We start from the raw sequence: 24,787 nt of genomic DNA on the forward strand, positions 1-24,787 counted from the left end.
ACGAGGACTGGGTCAGCCGTCCCTATTGTTCACAGCCTAAGTCCAACCTGGCCTGTGGGAACTCTGAATGCAGACGCCAATTATAATGTGATGATGGAAATCTGTCTCTCTTTCAGGGCATCTGCAGAGGAACTAGCGTGAGCTGAGATGCACGTGGCTGCTCCGACTGCTCTCGTCTGCCGCTTCCCAGGGGGCATCATTCCTTGCTAAATAGCTGTCAGAGCTCTCTGTCATATCACAACATAACACGGGGAACTGCTGAGCTCCCCTTGGAGGCAGTGAAATCTTTATTAAAATCTCGCACATGTAGATGCCTTGCCTTGCCTCTGGCCAGCAGCAGCATCAAAGATATTGAGGTCAGGCAGGTATGATGGGCAGAAAGGAAACCTGGCCAGGGGGTGGGTGGGAAATAAGTGCTGGCATTTCACATGCTGGTTTCTGTCATGATAAAAAATACTGCTGATGATAACTGTTCCTTGCAGCTACGCCAGACAGCCCTCTCCTTCCCCCTTCCAAGTTCACTTCTGACCAATCTAGGAGGATACGCACGGTTTTATGAAATTCTTTGGGAGGATTTTTATTTTCTTACAAAACATAAAGTATCTGGAAAGAGGTGGCTTCATCTTTCGATCTGCTTTCTCTTTCATTTGTTTTGCATATTCATCTTCTGCTTTTTCCCCTGTGTGGCCAGAGGTGCAAGAATTTTCATCTATCGCTGAGAATCAGGGGCCTCTGTTAGGGTTCCCAACTCCAGGTTGAAGGAGATTTGGTGATGGAGCCTGCGAAGGACGTGGTTTGGGGAGGGGAGGGAACTCAGCTGCTATCTTCTGCAGGAAGCTGATCTCTGTCATCTGGAGATCAGAAGTAATTCTGGGAGTTTTTCAGTTCTTCCTGCAGGTTAAAAATGTTCAAGATTTTCTGTTCCTTGGCTCAATCATCAACTGAAAGGGAGACTGCAACCAAGAAATCAGAAGAAGACTGAGAGCCAAACTACAAGTGACGTCTTACACAGGTTGGACACTAGTCGGCTTCCCTCAAGTTTTGATGGGAAATGTAGGCGCCCTGGTCTTGCAGCTGTAATGGAGAGCCAAGCTGTAAAACCAGGGCGCCTACATTTCCCATCAAAACTTGAGGGAAGCCGACTAGTGTCCAACCTGTGTAAGACGTCACTTGTAGTTTGGCTCTGAGACTTGGAAGAGCAGCTGTGAGGGAACTAGAAAAGATCTGTTGGAATCTGTGCAAGTGTCGTACGCTCAGTCGTGAAAGAGTTAAACTGTTGTTCTGTTTGTTTAGTCAGATGGCTAGTTAGCATAGGACCACTTAGGCCTCGAGAGAAGTTCCCGCCAGAGAAAGTGGGAATCTTTAGTCTTAATGAGAGAATCCAGGATTGTCTATTGGATGGGCCAGTTTATTGGGGGGCAATTAGCTGGCAACATATACTAAGGTTTTATTGAAATCAAAAAGAGTCCAGTAGCACCTTTAAGACTAACCAATTTTATTGTAGCATAAGCTTTCAAGAATCAAGTTCTCTTCGTCAGATGCTTAAAGGTGCTACTGGACTCTTTTTGATTTTGCTACTACAGACTAACGCGGCTAACTCCTCTGGATCTATAAGGTTTTATTGCTCTTTGTTCAGTCTTCAGTCTGCTGCTACACTTCTACTACTTCACTAGACCATGCAGTCTAAGCTTTTCTCTCTCTAGTACCTAGTTGAGACTATCAAGATGTAGTCAAAATCAAAAAGAGTCCAGTAGCACCTTTAAGACTAACCAATTTTATTGTAGCATAAGCTTTCGAGAATCAAGTTCTCTTCGTCAGATGCCTGATACAGAGACTGGTCAAATACAGAAGAGACTGGTCAAATACAGAAATACAGATGTAGTCAGAAACTCTTTGTTGTTTTTCCTATCAAATGTACCCTTTTTACCCTATTATGTAGTAAAGTATTTTTATAGAGCTAGAATCACAGAAGTCTGTCTTATTTCCGCTGTGCTATTATCAAACTCTGCTACTCTGCAAACTTATTATTATTATTATCATCATCATTATTATTATCATCATCATATCTCGTTGCTGCTGCAACTACCAACAAGATCCTTAAAGAGAAAGATGTCTCTCTGGGGACCAAGATAATCCAAACTATGGTATTCCCCGTTACTATGTGTGGATGTGAAAGTTGGACAGGAAGAAAATGGATTCCTTTGAAATGTGGTGCTGGAGGAGAGTTTTGCGGATACAAAGGATGGCCAAACAGACAACTAAGTGGGCACTAGATCAAATCAAACCTGAATTCTCTCTAGAAGCTAAAATGACAAGATAAAAGCTATCATATTTTGGTCACATCATGAGAAGACAATAATGCTAGGAAAAGTGGCAGTAGGAAAAGAGGAAGACCTAAAAGGAGATAGCTGGACTCAATAAAAGAAGCCACGTCCTCCAGTTTGCAGGATCTGAGCATGTCTGTTAATGATAGGAAGTTTTGGAGATCTTTCATTCACAGGGTCGCCATTGGTCGGAGGCAACTTGATGGCACATAATGCACACACACCTGCCATTGTCACTTGCAATTGCCCCATCCATGGCCCAAGCAGCTGGCTCAGCGGTGGCGGGTTGCACCTGCTTCACCCAAGGCTCCCAGCAAAGACTCTCACCTGCCTCACAAAGGGTGAGGGCCACCCCTTCCTTGGTCCTTGGAAGGGGGGCTGGCAATGACTCTGAGGCCCCATCCCGGACTTTTGTCCAGGGTCCCAGAGTTACTAAGGCCACCCTTGGCCACAGAGTAGGGTTGCCAGCCTCCAGGTGGTGGTTGGAGATCTCCTGGAATTACAACCGATCTCCAGGCCATAGAGATCAGTTCCCCTGGAGAAAATGGCTGCTTCGGAGGGTGGGCTCTACGGCACTATATCCTGCTGTGGTCCCTCCCCTCCCCAAATCCTGCTCTGTCCTGGCTCTGAACACAAAATCTCCAGGAATTTCCCAACCTGGAGCTGGTAACCTTACCGCAGGGACCCCCCCCCCCGCCCTCGGCCAGTTGCAGGTCTTCTACCAATAAGCTAACACAATAGCAACCTTTAGTAAATTAACCTGGACTGGGGAGCTGTCTCTCCTTCTCATATCACTGTGAGCCACCAAGATGGGCAGCTCTCTGTACTATGGGGAGGATTCACTTGGGGGACTTATATGTTAATGATTCTTAATCTTAAGTGCGGTCTGGGACCCCTTTTGGTCCATGGGGGATCTCCAGGGGATCTATGAATCCTTTGTAAAGCCAGCAGACAAGCCCTTCCTGTGACCAGTGCCCACCTTCTGGCCAACGTGAAAATGGAGCCCTCTCAGGGCCTAACTACATTACGGTTGCCAACCTTGAGGTGGGACCTGCAGCTCTCCCAGAATTTTCTCTAGCTCCCCTAGTGAAAATGGCTGCATTGCAGGGTGAACTCTGTGGCATTATAAACTGCTGCAGTTCCTCCCCAAACCCCGCCCTGCCCAGGCTCCGCCCTCAGATCTCCAGGAATTACACAGCTTGGAATTGGCACCCCTTCATTGTTTACAGGTCTGCCCTGATTACTATTGACCAGACTCAAAAGTTAATTCATAGGCACACGTGGGCTTGATCCAGATCGGGAGTGCAATGTGTACAGAGAAGGGAGTTAAGCCTTCACCTTCAACACCACGTTCCCGAGCGGAAAGAGCTCTGCAAAGTAGCTGTTTGCTCTGTTAAGGAAGCAGGGCTTTTTTTCAGGGGGAACGCAGTGGAAAGGCGTTCCGGCACCTCTTGAAAATACTTGGCAATAGTGCTTGGAAATAATATGATTTCAAAGAATCCCGTGTGTTTCTTCCTCATTTCCCTCTTGAGAGTTCCGTCACCTCTTTTCCCAGAAAAAAACTCTGGGAAGTTTGCGTGTAGTCCTCCAGCAGTACATGTAAAGCTTCCTCAACAGAAGATGGCCTTCAGGTTAGGAGAGTGGAAAGGCCTTAAGCCTTTGCCGGGCACAGTTGTAATCTGAATCAACTCCCAGAACCCACACGCTGGAAATTAAACTCTGAATACAGACCTCCCAGCACATGTCCGGTCAACAAGACTTGGAGTGGGCAACATATCATGCAGTTATACAACTGAGGGCCAAGCTGCACATGACGAATGACACTTGAACGGCAAGTGCATTTCTCCCTGTTCACTTGCGCTCCACTCAATCCACTTGCCGTTCAAGTGTCATTCGTCATGTGTAGCTTGGCCCTGAGAGTCAGTTTGGTGTAGTGGTTAAGAGTGGCAGGACTCTAATCTGGAGAGCTGGGTTTGATTCCCCACTCCTCCGCTTGAAGCCAGCTGGGTGACCTTGAGTCAGTCACAGCTCTCTCAGAGCTCTCTCAGCCCTCACAGGGTGATTGTCGTGAGAATAATAACAACACAACAATAATAAAAACCCTCAGTTTTTTGATAATGGTGGCAGGGAGTCTCTGCCTCAGGAAGGAATCGCTTCACTTCCCCCTTTTGAAGGGTGGGAAATCAGGCTGCCTTCAAATCACCTCAGAGCACTATTTTTTTTTTTTAAAGTATTTCTGGGAACCAACAGCTCAAACCTGGGAACTGGTATTAGCCGAGTGGCACCAAGAAGGAACAGGCCTAATAAATATGTCATCATTATTTGGGGGTATAACATTGAACTGGTTGTTTTATAAGGCAAAAGATTTCACCATGAGATGCCAAGGCTGGCCAGGTTACTCACTTTGCTTCCAGGCTGAGCAGCGTTGTGAAATTAAACACAAACAGAATGACTAAAGCTGACAGCTCAGATCCTATAAATGCATTTCGTGTGCATTAGTCTCTGCCATGGAGCGTGCTTCCTCTCGTCTGCTAAAACATCCATTGCACAAGATCAGTGATTTTTCAATGGGCCCTTTTTAGACTTGCCTGTTCCAGGTTGGGAAATTCCTGGAGATTTGGGGAGAGGCTACAGAAGGCAAGGTGTGGGGAAGGAAGAGACCTCAGCAAGGTATAATAATGACATAGTCCACCCTCCAAAGCAGCCATATTCTCTACGGGAACGGATCTCTGTAGTCTGGAGATTGGTTGAAATTCTGGAAGGTCTCCAGGCCTCACCTGGAGGCTGGCAACCATAGCCCTTGTGCAAATGGAAGTGCTAGGAAGCATAGTCTGCAGCAGAGACTATCATGCATGCACAGAACTTGTTCATGGGATCCAGAGGAAAAGCTTTAATAATGTATATAAGGATCCTAAATCGAGTTTGCATTTTTTAAAAGAAAAGGAACGATATATTTCTTCATGTGTGCTTTCTTTGCAGTTTGGTAACTTGAGATTTTTATTAGCTATATAGGATTCCTCAGAGCTAGAGAAGAAATATGTTAGCTGGACATTCTGCTATTTGTCATTTGCAGTATTTTAAAACCTAGTTTTATTCAGCCCAAGTTCCAGGTAGCAGCAGCGGCAAAACTGATCAGCAGTGGTTTGAAATATTTATCATGCTGTGGGAAAAGTGGATAATTTCTTTTGTCCTTTCCCTATATTACTAGAATTTGCAGGCCACAATTACATCGACGGGTTCCATTCCATTCAGGAAAGATACAAAGGTAATACTCCACACAGCACATAATTAAATTGTAGAACTCACTGCTGCAGGATGCTGTGATGGCCAATAATCCAGACGACTTTAAAAAGGGATTCAAAAATTTCTAATAGAGAAAATCTCATCTAATATAATCGAACCAAAAGGACTGTAATAACCACATTCTTCACAAAATACTATATTATTATTAAATGCCTGCTCTACTCAACTCTCACTTTTTTGGTTTAACACGGAAGAGTATAGTCTGCTAAATTGCTCAACATTCATGTACTTGTTATATTCTCGTTTCTGGAATTTACTGTTATATTTTTATTAATCTTTTTAAAAAATCAAGTTTGTGTTGTATTCTCGTTCAATAAAAGTTTATTTTAAAAAAGGATTAGAAAAAATTCAGAGGATGGAGTTGATCAACGGCGATTTGCCATATCAAAATGGAACCTCCATGCTCCGATGCAGCATACCTCTGGATCCAAATTGTGGGAGGGGGTTGGCCTCTGTGCCCCCGTTGTGGATCCAGCAGTGCTCTTTAGTCCTTAAGAGTTACTTCTGAGTAAATCTGCTAAGGGTTGCATAGAACGAACACCAGGAGGTGTATTCCCTCAAACACACAATACAATAAAGTGGCGTTCGAAGATATGGGAACTCCCTCACACCTTGGCAAGTTATGGATTCATTTTGTGAGGTCCACGTGGTGGCTGTTAACGTGGAAACCGATTTACGAACACAGAAGGGCAATGTGCTGTATGTTCCTGGACTTGCCCACTGTCTTGGAACAAGGCTTCTTTGGCTGTTTAGAATATACCAGTTTTCCACTCAGGTAGTTTAAAAATAAAATATGGAGTCAGCACAGCAAAGGCGTTGAAATCCGAAGACGAGACACGTATGTAGAAAACCCTCGGTGTTTATAAAAGGAAAAGGGCATTTCTCTTGCATTTAGCAGGCTGGTTGCATAGCAACTCTGAGGTAAATGAACATCAGTCGCTCCAACAGCAGTTAGTACCTAGAAATTGTTTTTTACTAGAGTCACTGCGGTGTAGTGATTTGTTCTGGCCTAGAGTTTGGAATAGAGGTGGGCACAGACTGGAAAATGGACCAAAATTTAACATGGATCAGGCCGGTTTGGCGTTTGCAAACTGGCACGTCGTGGGACGCCCGTTTTCCATGTACCCTACGGTCTTTTCACTGGTCCGTTGTCTGTTAAAGCCTCCCTGCCCCAGTGGCAAGCAGCAGCAGGAGCGCTTTAACATTTAAATCCCCTCCTTACAGAAGCGCTTTAACATTTAAATCCCCCATGCTCCAGCTGACTGGTGGGCTCGCCAGTCAGCTGGAACAAGGGGCGGGGTTTAAAGCGCTCCCAGTGCTGGCCCAGACCGACGAACTGGTCAGTTCACAAACCGGCACTGGACCATGAAAAGTTCGTGGTCCGTGAAACACCAAAAAATCCACAAGGGGACGGTCTTCAAATGAAAAGGCGTGAAAAGACAAAGTCCCACAGACCGTCGTGCTGCAAAAAATATTCCTTTTATGAGCTCGAAAGCTTCAAGTATTCCAATTTTACAGGCACAGAATCAACAATACCGCAGCTGTAAGTTTGCCGAATATCAATCCGAACGCCGTTGAGAGCGTCTCATCTGCTGTAGACAACCCCCTGGCGGGAAATTGGCAACAGGTTTGCCGGCTATGTTGGTACCCCCGTTTCACTGCACCACGCTTCTTCAAAAGCCTTCACAATATGCCAATATATAGTTGCCTGATAGGTCAGTTCATTCAAAATTCTCATAGACTTCCATTTCATAGGTCATTTTCCTCTGTTTCCAAACCTCTAGTTTGGAAGACTTGGGCTCAGATTTCCAACCTGCTGTGCAGTTCACACTGCCTCGCAGGGTTACTGGGAAGCCTCCAATGAGGAAAGGGAAAGCCACGTACCTTTCTCTGAGTTCCCTGGAAGAATGTTGGGACAAAACCCCGATGGTTTGTCTTTGCATGAGGAAGGCAGCTTCAGTTGTTTTGGGAAGAGTCTACACCTTGGTGGCATGGGGGGACTACTTAAGCTTTCTCTTGTGTTGGGGTCCCACTCCAAAAAAGCAGGGACATGGAAACACAGTTCCTCAAGAGGAAGCGCCAGTGTCCGTGCATCTCAAATTGTGAGAAAGACAGCTTTGCGGTGCAGGGTTTGGATGCAGAATATGGGAACGTGGCTAGAAAGGCTAGTTGTAACATCTTCCCGGTTTCCATGCATGTGCTGTTGGCCCTATACCAAGGATTACTGCCCTTCGCTGCCTTCAAAGAAGCGGCTGAAAAGATGCATTCTCCTCCCCCTTCCCAAACCAAATCAAGAGCCAATACTCCCCACTGTTACAAAATCTTGTATTAATCATCTCCCTTCACTTTCAATATAACGGCGATATGAAATGTAGGCATGATTCCTAGTTACATGGGAGAAAAACAAATAATAAATATATATACTGTAGCAAGTTGAAATCACAAGGGTGTTTCACCGGTAATAACAACAAATTGAAAACTGTACAGTTGCAAAGAACAGCATCTCCAAACATTAGTGTCTCTTTTTCTCTTTTCATCGTCGTCTTCTTCTTCTGTATAACCAGGAAGCTGATACTTGTAAACAAACATGCTATTTCCATATATGACAAATTTTCTTTTAAAAAATATGCATTGCTCGGCAACATTAACTAGGCAAAAATATTTCTTTGTGCACTAATTTTATACAGGGGAAATACACCCCTTGGAAAAAAAATTAAAAGCAAAAACTCCCCCAAAGGTCAAGGCTAAATGCATGCACGTACAATAGAAGGCATTTTAATTTTTTGCCTATATCTGGCATGCAAAAGAATGGTAGTCCAAGCTTTCTTTTTTTTCTCATCTGCTTACAATAGGCATAAATACATAAGGGTTATATATTAATAAGGGAGGAAGGATTCTGTTTTTAACATTTATTAACATTCCTGGTTTTTTTTTTCTTGCAATTCCTCCCAGAGGAATACACATTCACCTTTTAAGTAAAGATTAAAGGAATACAAAAAATAAAACTCGTTTTGCAAACACCGATGACTTGTATAAAATTAACTTTAGTGTGATCGTAGCTGTGTGCAAATTATACTTTTCTACTAGATCTACCCTTTCACGTCATGAAATCAGCCACGTCCAGAAAATCTGGAAGACTGAGGTGGGGGAAGGCAGCTGCGCCTGTTGGGCTATCCTGAATATCAACAGAGACATGGAGGTGGTGTTACTCCACGTTGTTCTGTCCCCCCGCAAGTAGCATGAAACAAATACAATAAATTTCCTTGGGCTGCCCAGTCACACAACCACTGATGTGAGCCAGGAAAAGAGTACTACAGAATGATGCCGTATCAAACGTTGTATTCACCTGGATGTTACAAGGAAGGGGGGGGGGAAACATGGCGGGGGAGCAGCTCTATGTCTGTTGGAGCATCTAGGCAAGCCTTCGGGACTCACGGAGAGAGAAAGTTGACAAGATAAACATTTAGCCCTGGCTGAAACTTGGCCTCTGGAGCCCCAGGGCAGGGCCCTAGACTGCTCCGTTCATCCTTTGTTGGGGGCGGGGTGGCTTCTGTGATCTGGGGACGACAGATTCCATTTGCACGAGAGTGGTAGCAAATGGCGCCTCTAAAGAAAAGTTTGTGTCCACCATATCAGTATTTTCTTTCTTTCTTGGCCAGGACTGGAGGACATCTGTAGAACATGCATCGCTGCTACCTGTTTGGTAACAGGTGCACATAAGGGTAAAAGGAAGCGGGTACAAGCTGGCACTGAGCGTCAATAAGAAAGCAGTTAAAGAAGTCCCTCCCTTTTTCTGCTTCAAGCCTCTCCCCAAGAGAATATCCATCAGTAAGAAATTAAGATTACTTTCTCCCCTGTGGATTCTTGCATACATCGTAACCACCAACAGCTTGCAAAGTACTCAGATATCAAAATCTGCCATAAAAGACTTGTTCAGGTCCCCGTCTGCTACACGTAAGGCAATCTCCTGGCTCTTCTGTCGAGTCAAGAGCCCTCTAGGGCTCCGTCATAAACAAGAAGCTCCATGTGAGCAAGGGACGGGCCTTGAACCTGTGTGGAGCTCCGCTGAGAGCGCAGAAGCCCTTCTGTTGGCAGGGAAGGGACACAAAGATAAGGAGATGCTGATAGCAGTGGGATGGGCATCCCAAAATAGGGTTGCCGCGTCCCCCGACCTCCCCAGTGGGAGATTGGAGGCCTGGCACCTACCTGGTCTTCTTCTTCGCTCCTGGGCCTGCACAATGATGTCACTTCCAGGAAATGGCATCATCGCGCAGGCTGGGAGCACTCTTGTGCTCTGCAGGGGGGTGATTCAGGCCTGATTGGAGCTGAAACGGCCCGGATTGGGCCCAAAAAGGGCTGGAACAGGCCACTGCTGAGGGGGGGAACACTCCCTTGCGCTCGAGCGGCCTAATCTGGGCCCAAACTGGACCCACGGGAGCACTCCCTGCCACCCAGAAGCGCGCCACGTGCCCAGGAGCACACCCAGGAGACCCATGCCTCCCCCGCCGGCCAAGTAAGTGGGGGCAGGGGGTGAAGGGTGCAAGTGGGGGAATCTCCGCCCCCAGCGGGGGACTGGCAGCCTTATCCCAAAATGGAAGACCAGATTTCTGGAACCAAACCTAAAACATTTTTGGTGCCTGAGGTGGAAAATCCAAATGGCATCCTGAGGAGACGCACCACAGGCAAGTGCCTTCAAACGAGCCTCCTAAAAATAGGACTACTTGGGAGCGCTTAAAAGGGCAACCACACATCTGTTTTCTGAAACGGTTGCCACATGTCAGCTCATGGCTGGCCCCCTTTCGGTGGGCAATGACTTTCTTTTTCCATAGATGGCCAAAGGGCCTGGTGCTTAGACCGCTGGCCTCACATGACTTGGCCCCTGTAGTAGAAAGAGAAAGCGAAAGGCGCTTGGAAATTCTGGATTCGTTTTTGCTGCAGTACAGCACCACAGTGCGGGAAATAAGCTATCCAAAAATCTTTCCTCTCCCTTGTCAACCGCTGTCCCCAAATGAGTTTCTGGACAGAGCATCAGCCACAACACCCCGCCATTTCCCCCACCACAGTGCAGTGTACATCTCTACTAGCATTTCCCCATCATTATAAACAACTAAAAAGAAAAAAAAACAACAAGCACCAGTATAAAAATCTCATACATGATAATCGCATAGTAAAAAAGGCCTCCGGCAGGGTAGGGCAAAATCACCAGCTGACACACTCCTGTAATGACAGCAAGGTAGAGGGAAAAAAGAAAGCCAAACAAATTACTAGGTAACCTGCGATGCCCCACGCTATCATAATTACTTATTAAAAAAATGGTTGTGATTGGGGATAAAATGGGTAGTTTAAAAAAAAATAAAGGCACTGCCACTGTGAGAGATACTAAACATTTGACTTCCATGGCTTTCCCCCCTTAATAAATAGATTTATTTTTATTTTAGATTTCCCCCCCTCCCTTTAAAATCTTTCTACCTGCAGTCGATACAGGAATATGGACGAGCCTCTTAAAATGTATCTGGAGCCCTCTTTTGAATATACGAGAAACAGCAACACACACACACACAAGATAATGTACCTAGAGGCCATCAGTGGGGCAAAAAAGCACTCTTATTACAAGGGGGGAAAAAGAATTACATTGGTGTTAATATTGGGATTTTATCATGGTTACCAGCCAGAGCGAGTTATATGTCATATATATATATCCAAAATAATATATCTTAATAATCAGATAACCTCTGTTTTTTTTATATTCAGCAAATGAATAAATAAAAGTTTCTGATTCTGTAAATACTTTGAGGAACATCTTCCTTCCTCCCCCCCCCAAAGATTCCCACACAAGCAACAATGCACAGTTTTGTAGACTCCAAAACACTGAAGATGCCCTTTTCCCAACGTCTCTGTCCAGTTCCTAGACAACAATTCGCCAAGCCGGCCTCCTGCTTAAAGCCGCTTTGCAACCGATGGCATCTGCGCAGGAATGCACAGATTCCACCTGTCACAGGGCGTGGTGGATGGCATTTCTCCCGTCAAGTGCCTTTCAAATCACTTTCGGAAACCTCTCCCTCCTCTACCATGTCCCTTCTTTACGCCACTCGAAACATGCTCTCTTTTCATTGTCATCATGCATTCCGGTAAACCTGAAACCTAGAATTGAAAATTGCGTTTTGGCACTTCTGTTAACTATTTTTTTTAAAAAAAAGTTTTTAAAATGCTGCATCTCAAATGCAATTTACATATATATCTTTTCTGTCTACAGGTCTGGTTGCTCAGGGACAGCCTGTTCCCTCCCCCCGCCCCTTCCACGCTACCTATGAAAAAATAACTCACAGCAAACGTTTGGCACTATGTTACCTTCTGTGATCGGGTGCAGAGAACGTTCTTATCCTCAATGAAAACGGACCGAGAGACGCACCACTGGGTGTTGATGGAAGAATCTTTCATTGCTGGGGGAAACGCACCTCAGCGTATTGCGGGGTGGGAAGGAAAGCTTCCTGCCCCATCCCTTAGGGCCAAGCTACAAGTGACGCCTGACACAGGTTGGACACTTGTCAGCTTCCCTCAAGTTTTGATGGGAAAGGTAGGCGTCCTGGTCTTGCAGCTTGGCTCTCCGACTACTGTCCAACTGACTTTTCAACTGTCACTTGTCCAACATTCTGCCAAGCTGCCTACATTTCCCGCCAAAACTTGAGGGAAGCTGACAAGTGTCCAACCTGTGTCATTCATCACTTGTAGTCTGGCCTTTAGACACATCCACAGCACAGAGTTTCAAAGTTGGATTAACTGCCATCGCTTCAAACCCGTGAACTCTGGGAACTGTAGTTTTGTGATGAAGCTGAGAGTGAATATACAGCAGTGAAAGTGCCGTGAATTATTTGAGTAGATGAATTATGTTCATTTCAAATCAGCCTCAGTTTAAATCTGTCGCACTATCTTCACGAGGAATACTCAGTACCTTCACTAAACTACAGTCCCCGCAGTTCTTTGAGGGGGAAGGAAGCCAGGACATTGAAACTGATTTTAAATCAGCTTTAGATCTGTATTGTAGAGATACCCAGTGTTTGGTACTGTAGCACACGACCAAGGACTGCCCTTGGAGTGGTGGGAGTGCTCTTTCCGGGGAAACCTCCACAGAAAAGGTAGGGCTGATTCTGCACATGGTGGATAACGCACTTTCAATGCACTTTATCAATCGTTTGAGGTAGATTTTTTGTTCCGCACACAAAAATCCGTTCCAAATGATCTATAAAGAGGATTGGAAGTGCATTGTCCAACGTGTGCGGAATCACTCTAAAAGTGCAGAACACACAAATCACAACAAAACAACCCCGATATGTGCAACTTTACAGCAAGCTGTCATGGCTCCCAGTACGGCTGAAGTACAGTGACTTCCTGAACTGTGACAACCGGGAACTTCAGTTTTCTAAAATGAAAGCTGTCTACAGGAGCAGGAATTGTACCACCTACTAATAGGATACCGATGCACGGTAAGATGTGGTGCTTCGGTGCTACATGAAAAAGTACATGGCGGCTTCCTATCGGTGACTGCAGCGCACATTCCCGAAGCCGCAAAGAGGTGGTGGCAGACTGCAGAGGAGTCTGTGAGGCTGCCTGGTCAACTTTACATTCTACCTACCTGCCACCTCCTAGTGTTGCCTTTCCTAAGCAACTCTAAGGAATCCCAAGTCACTACAGTCTGTGTCAGGGTCACGGCCTCTTCCATAAGCCAAGCTTCACAGTCAGCCCCTGCCACGCTTCAGACTTCATGTTGTGGTTCGATATGCATTGACATGCTGTGTAAAAATTCCTGTTAGCTGACACTGTTTCTTCTCTGGAAGCAGGCAGAGGAGCAGTGTTGATCTTTTACCAAGACAAGAGCTGTTGCCATAGATAAAAAACCTTGCATTCCAGTAGTTATCTATCGTAGCTAAATTCCTTCCCGTATTCACTGGAGATAGACGAGGGGACTCGGAGGGGGGAACAGGACTGTGCTTAAATGTCTATATATGCTGGGTACTGAGAATCAGATTTTATTCCTAACAAAGAACATTTGGGGATCTTCAATAAATCTTTAACTCATGAAGTCTTGGACTCTTGCAGTGAAATTATTGAGATTCAGCTGGCAGGTCCTTACAGATTGTTAGGAATAAAATCTGCCCCGGATGGACCAGCTCTCGTCCAGCCCGTGCAAATCCCATCGGTTCCATGCCTGCACCCGTGTGACCTTGCTGCGCTTCCAGGTTTTCTCAATGGTGCCTTCCAAGGCACTGTGTGTTTAGCTTGGGTGCAAATGGGCCGCACTCAAAGGACGTGGAACCCAGGCTGTTCCTTCTGAAACCTTTCCGCTGACCCGCCCTGTAGGCTGTCCTCTCCTGTGCTCAGGCAAGAGCAGCCAGGCTAGCTTCCTTTACGGTCCCCTCCCAGCCTCAAGCATGACCCCATCTGCCAAGGCCCGGAGAAAGGCAGCAGTGTCTCCCCTCCAACACAAACAAGCCCCAGAACAGACTTCTTATTTAGACAGGGTGGGAACTGCTGCCTCAAGCCGCTGTGCTTAGCTTCTCCTCCTGCCTGGCTCTTTAGCACAGGAAGGGCCCGTTCTGCCTGCCTAGTGCCAACACATCCTCCAGTTACCTCACAGGACCAAAAAGCGCACAGGAGTTTCCCCCTCTTATGTACTTTGACTGGCTCGAATGACCGACACCTCAAATCCTAAACACGTTGACGGGAAGCAGGCCTCACCGATTCCAAAGGAACGTCTAAGTAAGGACACCGGCTGTCACTCCGTTCTTATTTGGAAGGAAGGGCCTCTCCCTTCCAAGATTACCACAGCAGCGTGTGGGAGTCATGCCAAGATGGCTCCTTCTCATGCCCCTCTGGTAACACCCAGCTCATGTCGCAGGCCTCTTTAACGTGGCTGCCAGCCAAACAAGTACCAGCGACTAAGGTGGTGTAGGAAATTGGCCCCCAAGGAATCTTAAAATTAGTGGGGCTCAACGTACGCCTGTGAGAGATACTTTGGGGAAAGCTCTGAGGAGCTCGCCCCTTGCATCTTACCTCCTCAACCCATCCACAGCCTTTGAGGAGACCCCAGCAGTCTGTAGAAGACACTGGAGCTTCATCATCTTGCCAGCCCAGGTAATTCCAAGCCAAGATGCCCGTCCCCGTGGAACTTGACAGGCCCTTCCAACCGAAAGCAGCTATTTCAATGGAATATGTATTTTAGGTGCCATCAAGTCACCTCCGACCAATGGTGACCCTATGAATGAAAGACCTCCAAAACGTCCTATCATTAACAGACTTGCTCAGATCCTGCAAACTGGAGGACGTGGCTTCTTTTATTTCCAGCCATCTCATTTTAGGTTCTCCTCTTTTCCTACTGCCTTCCACTTTTCCTAGCATTATTGACTTTTCCACAGAATCTTATCTTCTCATGATGTGACCGAAGTACGAAAGCCTCAGTTTTGTCATTTTAGCTTCTAGGGAGAATTCAGGCTTGATTTGATCTAGTACCCACTTATTTGTCTCTTTGGCTGTCCATGGTGTCCGCAAAACTCTCCTCCAGCAAATTTACGAGGGCTAGGGGAACATACCAGGGAATTTCAGAAGAAAATCAGCCTTCAATGGAGACCAGTGCTAAACAAACACAGCTTGTGCCATAAGAGGTGTGTGTGGGCATACTCTCCCACCCTATAATCCTTTTCTTCCACCAAAACAGTAGGTTTTAATTTGACACCAAATGATCAGAGCTGAATGTTGCACCAGGCTTGGTCCTCACAGACCTGTTAACGATGCCACTTTCCCCCAACGCAAGGAGCCTTCCCTTTGTGCAAGAGGCTTTCCTCGTGTATCAGGTGAAGGGCTGTTGTGCTGGAGGAAAGCACTACACATTAGTAGAACGGGTTTGTGGGAACCAAGCCCACGTCTTTTCTTCAGTTCTGCATGCAAAGCACACCGGGAAAATTTGCACAAGACTTTGTGCTCTGTGGTATTTTGGGGTTTTTTGCACACGACTGTCCCCGCACTTCCAGTTTTGTGTTACAGCACCAAACTAAGCGAGCATGCCTCAGCCCTCTCGGATGGACTTGGAGGGGGGGGGAATATTCCCTTCCTCCTAAGATGTGGAGCCAGATGTGTAAAGCCCTGATGTGACGTCTTTTACATCCTCTCTCTCAGAAATGCACAAAATAAAAGGACCAGGACTTTCTCAGCTCAGTCCTTTTGACGTAACTCTGTCTGCCCTACAACTTTCTCGCACCCTTTGTCAGCACTTTGCTCTGCCCCAGGTCGGAAAGTCAGGGGGGGAAGTCACACAGTGCCCCAAGGCCCTTTAGAAGCAATAGCTTGGCAGTTATTTTAAAATGCAAACCCTGCTGCTAATTAAGACACACGAAAAACACACGCAGATACCATGCAAGTGATCCGTTACGGCAGCAGGAAGAGAAGGAAACACCTAAGGCCCTGCTTCTTCACGAGGGTCTGGAAGTGTTCTCCGACCGGACCACAGAGCCTCGAGTCGCTCCCCTATTTTAGCTGCTGCCCATGCAGTTTTTCCGCTTCTCCTGGCAGCATCTTCGTCCCAGTTTGTCCCAGCCATCGTGTTTCCTTCAGATGCGTCACACACACACACACACAAGTACATTATCGTAAGGGAACCCGGCTGCCCAGAGCAGGGTGGGACGTGCATGACAGCCCCTGGGGTGGCAGATTCAGAACGGTGGGGCTGGCCAACCCCGGCAGTTCAACTGAGTAATACCGCAGTGCAAGAAGGAGAGTGGAGTGCCCAGAACGTCAGATGCACTCTCTTCTACCCGCCTTTTGTGTAAACAGTGCACAAAATCCAATGCCGCTCTCTTTAACTGCGCCAAAGGGAAGCTGGTCGGCCTTGTTCATTTCCTGTTCTCGACACACACACACACACACCTTAAATCGCAACAGCTCCAATCTTGGTTTGAACAATCAACGAAATGCAGGACATATTTACATACAGGCAACACGGAACTCCCTTCCTTTTGGATCGTGTTTCTGCGATGTACTGAAAAAAGTCCATTTCTTTATAATCAAGGGTTGCGTTTGCCGTGTCCCTCCCCCCGGCCCTTGCTTGTTCACACTGGAGGTTTCTTGCCTGTTCACTAGCCCCTAAGATACCCGCCCTTAGATGCTGTAAGGAACTGCTGGGGTGCAGGGGAAGCCCTCTTATTTCCGTCGCCCCCCCTGTATCTTCTCTCCTCTGCAGGTGCAATAAAACCCAGCAACATTTCTGACATTAACGGTAAGATAAGCAATCCTTTAGGGAGATGAAAACAGAGATGGAGAAGGAGACGAGGAGACAAAGGGGAAGAGGGGAGAAAATGGGAATGGAAAGGTTACAAAACATCTCCAGGGATCCTCAGCGCGCTGGGGGGACTCGTTGCCCAGTTGGCCACTGGTCCAGCAGCAGTTGCTCCGATACGGCCAGCGCTCTGGCTGCAGACCTCTCTCTCGCCTAGATGGTTGAGGTTCTGTCGACTCCATCTGCAAGATTTAGAGACTAATTACAAAAGAACCGCGTCTTTGGACTTGCTGCAGGGCTGGCTTGGGGGAAAAGGCTGGACACAAGTTATCCAACCAGGGTGCCCCACCCGATCAACCTGGCAAAGTGGATGCTAAATAAATTGTTATGTGGGCTCCAGAAACCTAATTAAAGGATTCTATGTTTGGGCTGTTAGCAGAGTCTATTGTGTGGCATAGGAAGCGTGATTATAGGTGGTTGTGAGCTGGTTCTGCTGGCTGGTGTGTGTGCAGGAGAGAAAATAATAAAAGCATACACTTGGTTTATATTTAGAACAGAAATAAGAGTTCCTTATTGCAGGAACTCCATACTCTGATAGGAAAGGACGAGAGACAGATCCTAACTACCTATCTAGTCTAACGATAGGCATGGATTCTAGGATAAGTCCTGCACCCATGCTTCCAAGAAGGAGGGAGGAGAAGGAGAGAGTTATTGCCTGGAACAATGTCAGGAAGAGAAGAAGTGAGAGGGAGGAAGTCAGGAGGAGGAAATCTTGAGAATAGCAATCTGCATATCAAAGGACAGTCACAGCAGTAAACAGAGTGCCCTGACCTCTCTATCTTTCTAACTCTTTGGTTTGTCCCCCTCTGAAACCTGAGGAAAGGGAAAGCGCTGAGTCCTCCTCTTCCAACAGTGGATAATATAAATAAAAACCAAGGGGACAACCCCATGGGAAGTTCTCTTGCGTAAGCCCCACCTAAAGGAATGGGAGAATGTAAGCAGTGGCTGATTCCGCACACGTTGGATAATGCACTTTCAATGCACTTTAGCTATCGTTTGGAAGTGGATTTTTTGTTCTGCAATTGAAAAATTCAGTTCCAAATGATCTCTAAAGAGGATTGGAAGTGCATTATCCAACGTGTGCGGAATCAGCCAGTGTATGAGGCCTCCGACACGCCCGCCCAAAAGGCCACTGAATGACTAAGCAGATGGAATGGCATCATTGTGGCCACCATGGGGACAGCACTGTCATGTTAAGGTGATTTAAACAAGTCACAAGAGCTCTTTTCAAGTGCTGAAGAAAGATAAAACCACTGTGAAACACAGCAATTTTCAAATGAAAGCAAAAAAAAAAAAGCCAGTTTGGTGTAGTGGTTAAAGAGTGTGGTACTCTAATCTGGAGAGCCGGGTTCGGTTCCCTGCTCCTCCGCTTGAAGCCAGCTGGGTGACCTTGGGTCAGTCACAGCTCTCTCAGGGCTCTCTCAGCCCCACCTACCTCACAGGGCAATTATTGTTGTGGGGATAATAATAACACACTTTGTAAACCACTCTGAGAGGGCGTTATGTTGTCCTGAAGGGCGGTATATAAATCGAATGTTGTTGTTGTTTTTATTATAAAGGCGTATAGCCAATATTATAATTAATGCTTTAGTTATTCTCAGCAGTCCATGAAACTACAAAACTTCATATAGTAACTGAGTTGTAATCTGCACTGTTTTGTTAACTATTTATATCTTTTGATACTGTTTAAACTGTTATATTATTTCTCTGCGCTGTCAGATATTTATGGACTATTGGGAATAACTAAAACATTATGTCTAATATTTGCTATATACCTTTATATAGCATTATTTACAATATTCGCTATATACCTTTATATAAGAATATCAAGAGCCCTGCTGGTTTGGACCGGTGATCCAGCGTCCTGAATCACACAATGGCTAACCAGGTTCTGTGTAGGGCTGATAAACAGGCCAAGATCTTGCCCCTGACTGCCCCTGACTGTGGAGGCTCCCTTTAGTCAGCCACTGATGGACCATGAATCTCTCTAACCCCCCTTTAAAGCCATTTAAGCTAGGAACTGAATTCTTCACTCTAATCGCTCCTTGAGTAAAGAAATGCTTCCTTTTTTCTGTCCTGAACCTATTTCCCATCAACTTCACAGGGTTTCTCTGTATTCTATTATTATTCTCTTTCATACATATCCACTTTATCTCTCTGTGCTTTGTTCCATTAAGTCGCTTTCGACTTAGGGCGACTCTTATCGTGTTCTCCCTTAACCATCATTTTTCTAAATAAAAAGACCCAAACTCTTTAGCCTTTCTCATCAGAAAAGTTCTCCAACCCCTAAATCATATTCTAGACTTCTTCCAGTCCTTTTTGAGAGAGGGCAATCCCAACAGTACACAGCAGGTATTCCAGGTGATATATACAAGAGCATTAGGGAGGTAATATTGACCCAAACCAGCAGATGGCGATGTGTGAAAGCAAGTAAACTCTTGCAAATTTGGGGGAAGCAGTGTGGGGGGGGGAAACTACCAGGGAATATTTTCTATTTTGGAATGTGAAAAGCTTTTAAGGGCAAGTTTACTTTACCCCCTTGGAATGGGTCATTTAAGGAAGACAATCTTCAGCATTCTCAACCGCTTTCTCTGTGGTGGCCCCCACCCCACGGGACGGCCTGCCTGAGGAGGCCAGGAGAGCCCCCACTCTCTTGGCTTTCGGAAAACAATGCGAAACCGAATTATTTAAAAAGGCTTTTTACTCAGAGAGGAAGCTGGTATTGTAGGGAGGGGGTCTCGGATGCTTCGCTAATGAGTTAGGGGCCATAGACTTCACCACTACGTTGCCTTGCACATTATCTGCTGCTTTAAATATGTACTTCTATACACTACCTGTGCTTCATGTTGTCTAATGCCAGTCCTAGAACTGATTATGTTCTGTTCCAGCAATTCTTCAACTCTGTATTGGATACTTGCTAATGTTATGTCTTTGTAAACTTGTATTTATTTACCCTATGACAGGGGTGGGCAAATTGCGGCCCGCAGGCCACATGCGGCCCGCTACAGAGTTTTTTGTGGCCCGCCAAGACAGTCAGAAAAATCCGCCTTGAACCGAGATTTCCTTCATTCCTACATTTGTCTCATTAAACTGATTCTAAAATTAAATGTGCTTGCAGCTATAGATGATATGAAATTAGCACAATAAATAAATTGAATAAAACTACCACTATTTTATTTAATTTATATTTATTGATTTTTATGATACAATTTATACCTTTTCTGAAATGCAAAGTTAACTAATGAATGCAATCATTTTAAAAGGTGAGGCCCTTCGCTAACCTCCGCTCCCACAAAGTGGCCCCCAAGCCAAAACAACTGCCCACCCCTGCCCTATGACATTGTTTATGGAAATGTCCTTGATACTGTATGGAAATGTCCTTGCTACTGATTGTACTAATCTCACACTCTGTAATCCGCCTTGAGTCTCAGTGAGAAAGGCGGACTATAAATGACATAAACAAACAAACAAATAAACAAATCCTACAATTATCATTCTTGAGTATGATAAAGACATATATCTACCATATTTTCACATATATCTTTATGGTTTAAATGTGACTAACTTTGCCTACAACCAATATGCTGCCTGTGATGGTGATAGACTACTGAAGTATTCAATGTTATAAAGTTCAACCTGATATCGACATCTGGATATCGACAGGCAGGGCGGTATAGTGGTTAGAGTGTTGAACTACGATCTGGAAGACCCCGGTTCAAATCCCCTGCTCTGCCATGGAAGCTTTCTGAGTGACCTTGGGCCAGTCACAGATTCCCTAGCCTAACCTACCTCACAAGGTTGTTCTGAGGATACAATAGAGGAGAGGAGAAGTATATAAGCCACTTTTGAGTTCCCAGAATGATGTAAGCCACTTTTGAGTTCCCACTTTGGGAAGAAAGGTGGAGTATAAATGAAGTAAATAAATAAATGTGTTGCTAGTACTGTTGTGACTGTATGAGCGTTTTTTTGGCTTTTTGTTTACTACAAAATTTGCGCTTTTTACATTCAACTTTTATTTTTTCCTACTGCTTTGATGGCATAAATTAAGATACATGAGCTACGGGAGCACCGAGGGTAGCAATTTGCAGCTACTGCTCATTGGGTATATTCACAATTTTGCCTGTAGAAAACGAAGGCATTTATACTTCCAAATTCCATAAATACAGTTTACTTTTATGTGCTAAGTTATAAATTATGCATTTTATGCTGTTACAGCAGTAAAATAAATTTAGCCATAATAATAAAATAAGTATTTCACACATTTCCACCCCTCCTCCCAATTTCTGCCCCCCCACCCCAAAACCGGAGAATAAATTATATTTTCTCCATGACCTCAACATTTCCAGAAATTTTATGTTTCTAGTTCAGGTACGTCTCCTTAACATGGATAGTTCTTCACTGTTTTTTAAAAAATCAGTTCCAGTGATGAGGTCACTGGTATTTGTTGCAATGATCAATTAGAAGAGGCCTGGAGGATAAATGAATCCTCTTGCCTTTCTTCCCCTCTCAACTCTGCTGCCTTGTGCAGGTGACCTCTCTGCACACTGACTTGCCATGTGAGAGAGAGGGCTGGGCTCAAGCAAGCTGGCCCCGCTCCCACACAATCTCCTGACACTGTGAGAATACATTATGAAGCGCCCGTGCGCATGTCCCCTTCCCATGATCAGCAACGTTTGGAAAGTTGCTGTCGCACAGTGGTTAAGCGGTTCGGCTGCGAATCAGCACTCTGCTGGTTCGACTTCCACTCCTGCCGTGAGATCAGCAGGTGGCCTTGGGCAAGCCACTCCTCTTAGCCCCAGCTCCTCAGCTGGATTGTGGGGATAATGATAACACTGACTTTGTTCACTGCTCTGAGTGTGGCACTAATCTGTCCAGAAGGGCAGTATGTAAGCACACTGTTGTTGTTGTTATAAAACAGTGTAGCTGATTACAGAATGGAATATAGGTGTGGACACTTCCTTTGCATGTTCATCCCACTGCAGACGATGTGGTGATCACAGGGGGGCAGGGGGCGGGCTGGTGTGCCCGTGTGCGCTTTCCCTCCCCATGTGGTGAGTCATCGTGTGGACGGGTCATCTGCACAGGGCTTATGTTGACGTAACATTCCTCAGGAGCTTGGTTCTGCAGCTCAATCCATTTGTATGCTTTAATACTATCTTGTGACCTGGATAGCCCAGGTGAGCCAGATCTCAGAAGCTAAGCAGGTTCGGCCTTGGTTAGTAATTGGATGGGAGACCTCCAACGAAGACCAGGGTTGCAGAGGCAGGCAATGGCAAACCACCTCTGTGAGTCTCTTGTCATGAAAACCCCACCAGAGGTTGCCATAAGTCAACTATGACTTGAGGGCAGAGTTTAGTTTTTCAACACTGTATGTGAACCCTCCCCCCCCCCCCCGCCACCTCAAGCCCCATAGAGACAGCTATGGACATCTGGCCATCAACTCTGTGCATCTGATAAAGAGAGCTATGGCTCGCAAAAGCTAATGCTACAATAAAAGTTGGTTAGTCTTAAAGGTGCTACTGGACTCTTTACTATTTTGCTACTACAGACTAACATGGCTAACTCTGCTGGGACTTTCGAGACTTAAAAAAAGAGACATCTCTAGTGGTGGAACGTGCCATCAAGCCTCAGTTGATTTATGGAGCCCCCTGGTGGGGTTTTCAAAAAAAGAGACGTTCAGAGGTGGTTTGCTGTTGCCTGGACTTCCTTGATGTTCTCCCATCCAAGTACTAACCAGCGCTGACTGTGCTTAGCAGCTGAGATCTGATGAGATCAGGATTTTCCTGTGCTATCCGGGTCATGTCAGACATTCCTGCTAAGGATGATAAACCTCAAACCCTCTCTCTGACCCATTTTTCCCACTGCCCATTTTAAACATATCAACAGTACAATAAATAATAGTACATTCTTTCCTCCTTGATTTTCTGCCTTCCAACAGCCCTGTGAGGTAGGTTAGGCAAAGGGCCCACAGGAAAGCAGGTCATGCCAGGCTGTAGAAATGGCCATTTTGGGCCTGTTTGGGCCCGGATCGGGACTGAAACGGCCAGGACTGGGTCGGTGTCAGGCAGGGGAGGGTTCCCCCGCCTGGCACCGACTTGATCCGGGCCATTTTGGCCCCAATCAAGGCCAAAACGGGCCTAGAAAGGCCAAAAATCAGGTGGGTGAGGCCACCAGACACATGACCTCTTTGGAAAATCAAAAAGAGTCCAGTAGCACCTTTAAGACTAACCAATTTTATTGTAGCATAAGCTTTCGAGAATCAAGTTCTCTTCATCAGATGCCTGATCCGAACTGGTCAAATACAGAAGAGGGTCTTAAAGGTGCTACTGGACTCTTTTTGATTTTGCTACTACAGACTAACACGGCTAACTCCTCTGGATCTATGACCTCTTTGGAAAACTGCCGGAACAGCGTTCTGGTGCGTTCCTGCTCAAAATGTGCCTTGACTCTGACCCATTTTTCGCACTGACCATTTAAAACATATCAATAGTAGAGTTTGATTGGTCTGGAGTTAGCAGGGGAAACCAACTGACACAGACCAAGGCCTTGGCATGGATTGCCCAGCTTTTATTTGGCTATTTCTACCCCACCTTCCCCCTCAATGATGACCCAAAGTGGATTAACATCATTCTCTCCTCCTTGATTTTCTGCCTTCCAACAGCCCTGCGAGGTAGGTTAGGGAAAGGGCCCACAGGAAAGCAGGTCACGTCAGGCTTCAGATGGACCCGGGGTGGGAGGGGACTCAACCGTGCCACTTACCACCCAGGGCATGTTCCGTCATACTGAGGCACAAAGACTCCAGCCTGTTATTTATGTCGGGTTCTGCCACCGGTATCGGGAACTCTGCAGAGAAAACGAGAAGAACACTTAAGGCAAAATGATTGACGTTGATGCGGCTGGAGGCATCTCCTGCGGTTGGAATGTCAGGCTGCAGCAGCGCCAGCCAAGAGTGGAGGGGTTTTCTTCAGAGGAAAAGAAGTTCACTTTTTTAAAAATTTCCCCATCTTTGACCAATCTGTCACTCATCCCTCCTGAGGCTGAAGACAGAAATTTCTTAACAACTCAAAATCGCCACTCGTTACCTCCTCTAGAGACTGTGCACGGTGGAATGTTGCAGTCTTTGATCTTGGAGATTCAAATCTCTGCTATGGTCTGGGAAATTCAAATCCTTGCCATGAAGCATGCTGAGCAAACCACTTTCTCCCAGCTGAATCTACCTAGCAGGGTTGTTGTGCGGATAACATGAGGACGGGAGAATTATGCACTGCCCTCAGCTTCTTGAAGGAAGCAAAAGATAAAAATGTTCTAGGGAGTGTCATGTCTGGGCTCCATCCATGCCAATTTTACTTCTGTTCTGCTGAACACAGTGTATCTTGCTATAGCTCAATATCACTTTGCTAGTGTCATAGCTATTCTTTTCCCGGGCTTTCACGGGTGTTTATCTGTTGGACTGTAACAACTTCCAGTGTTTATGACCTTGTGCTCATTCTCAGTGCTGTGTCTTGCTTCCTAGTAACTCAACGTGATATCACAAATATGTGAAATGTTCTCACACCAAGAGAGCACCAAAGTATTGTTTATGATTGGGAGGGGGGAGAAAGGAGTAAACTAGAAGGTGAAAAGAGAAGTGTCTCTCGCATGTTGTCATTCCTGTCAACTTCTACTCATGCTGCCTAGACGTCTATCCTGCTTCTAAGTAGACCTATGGACCTGTACATGGAAAGGATTTGATTTCTGAATAAAAGCCATTTGGACCAAGAACTTGTGTCTTACTGCAAATGGTCCAGAGATCTATCTGCTGTATCCTGTCATCCATAGCCTGACAGGGAGTCAGACA

General features: G+C 45.8%; 1 protein-coding gene across 3 annotated transcripts in view; it reads right to left on the reverse strand.

Moving 5' to 3' along the window:
* Window positions 1–7,938: 7,938 nt before the first annotated feature.
* SAMD4A (sterile alpha motif domain containing 4A) overlaps window positions 7,939–24,787 on the reverse strand; it is a 202,126-nt gene continuing 185,277 nt past the window's right edge. For all 3 annotated transcript variants that reach the window (XM_054970334.1, XM_054970335.1, XM_054970333.1), the window contains 2 exons: window positions 23,710–23,793; window positions 7,939–17,132 (listed from right to left, as the gene is read on the reverse strand). In XM_054970334.1, coding sequence (XP_054826309.1) covers window positions 17,104–17,132; window positions 23,710–23,793 — 113 coding nt within the window. In that variant the 3' untranslated portion in view covers window positions 7,939–17,103. The remainder of the gene's footprint in view (window positions 17,133–23,709; window positions 23,794–24,787) is intronic.

This window comes from Eublepharis macularius, chromosome 2 (assembly GCF_028583425.1).
Source record: "Eublepharis macularius isolate TG4126 chromosome 2, MPM_Emac_v1.0, whole genome shotgun sequence".
In the NCBI taxonomy this organism is placed as follows: Eukaryota; Metazoa; Chordata; class Lepidosauria; order Squamata; family Eublepharidae; genus Eublepharis; species Eublepharis macularius.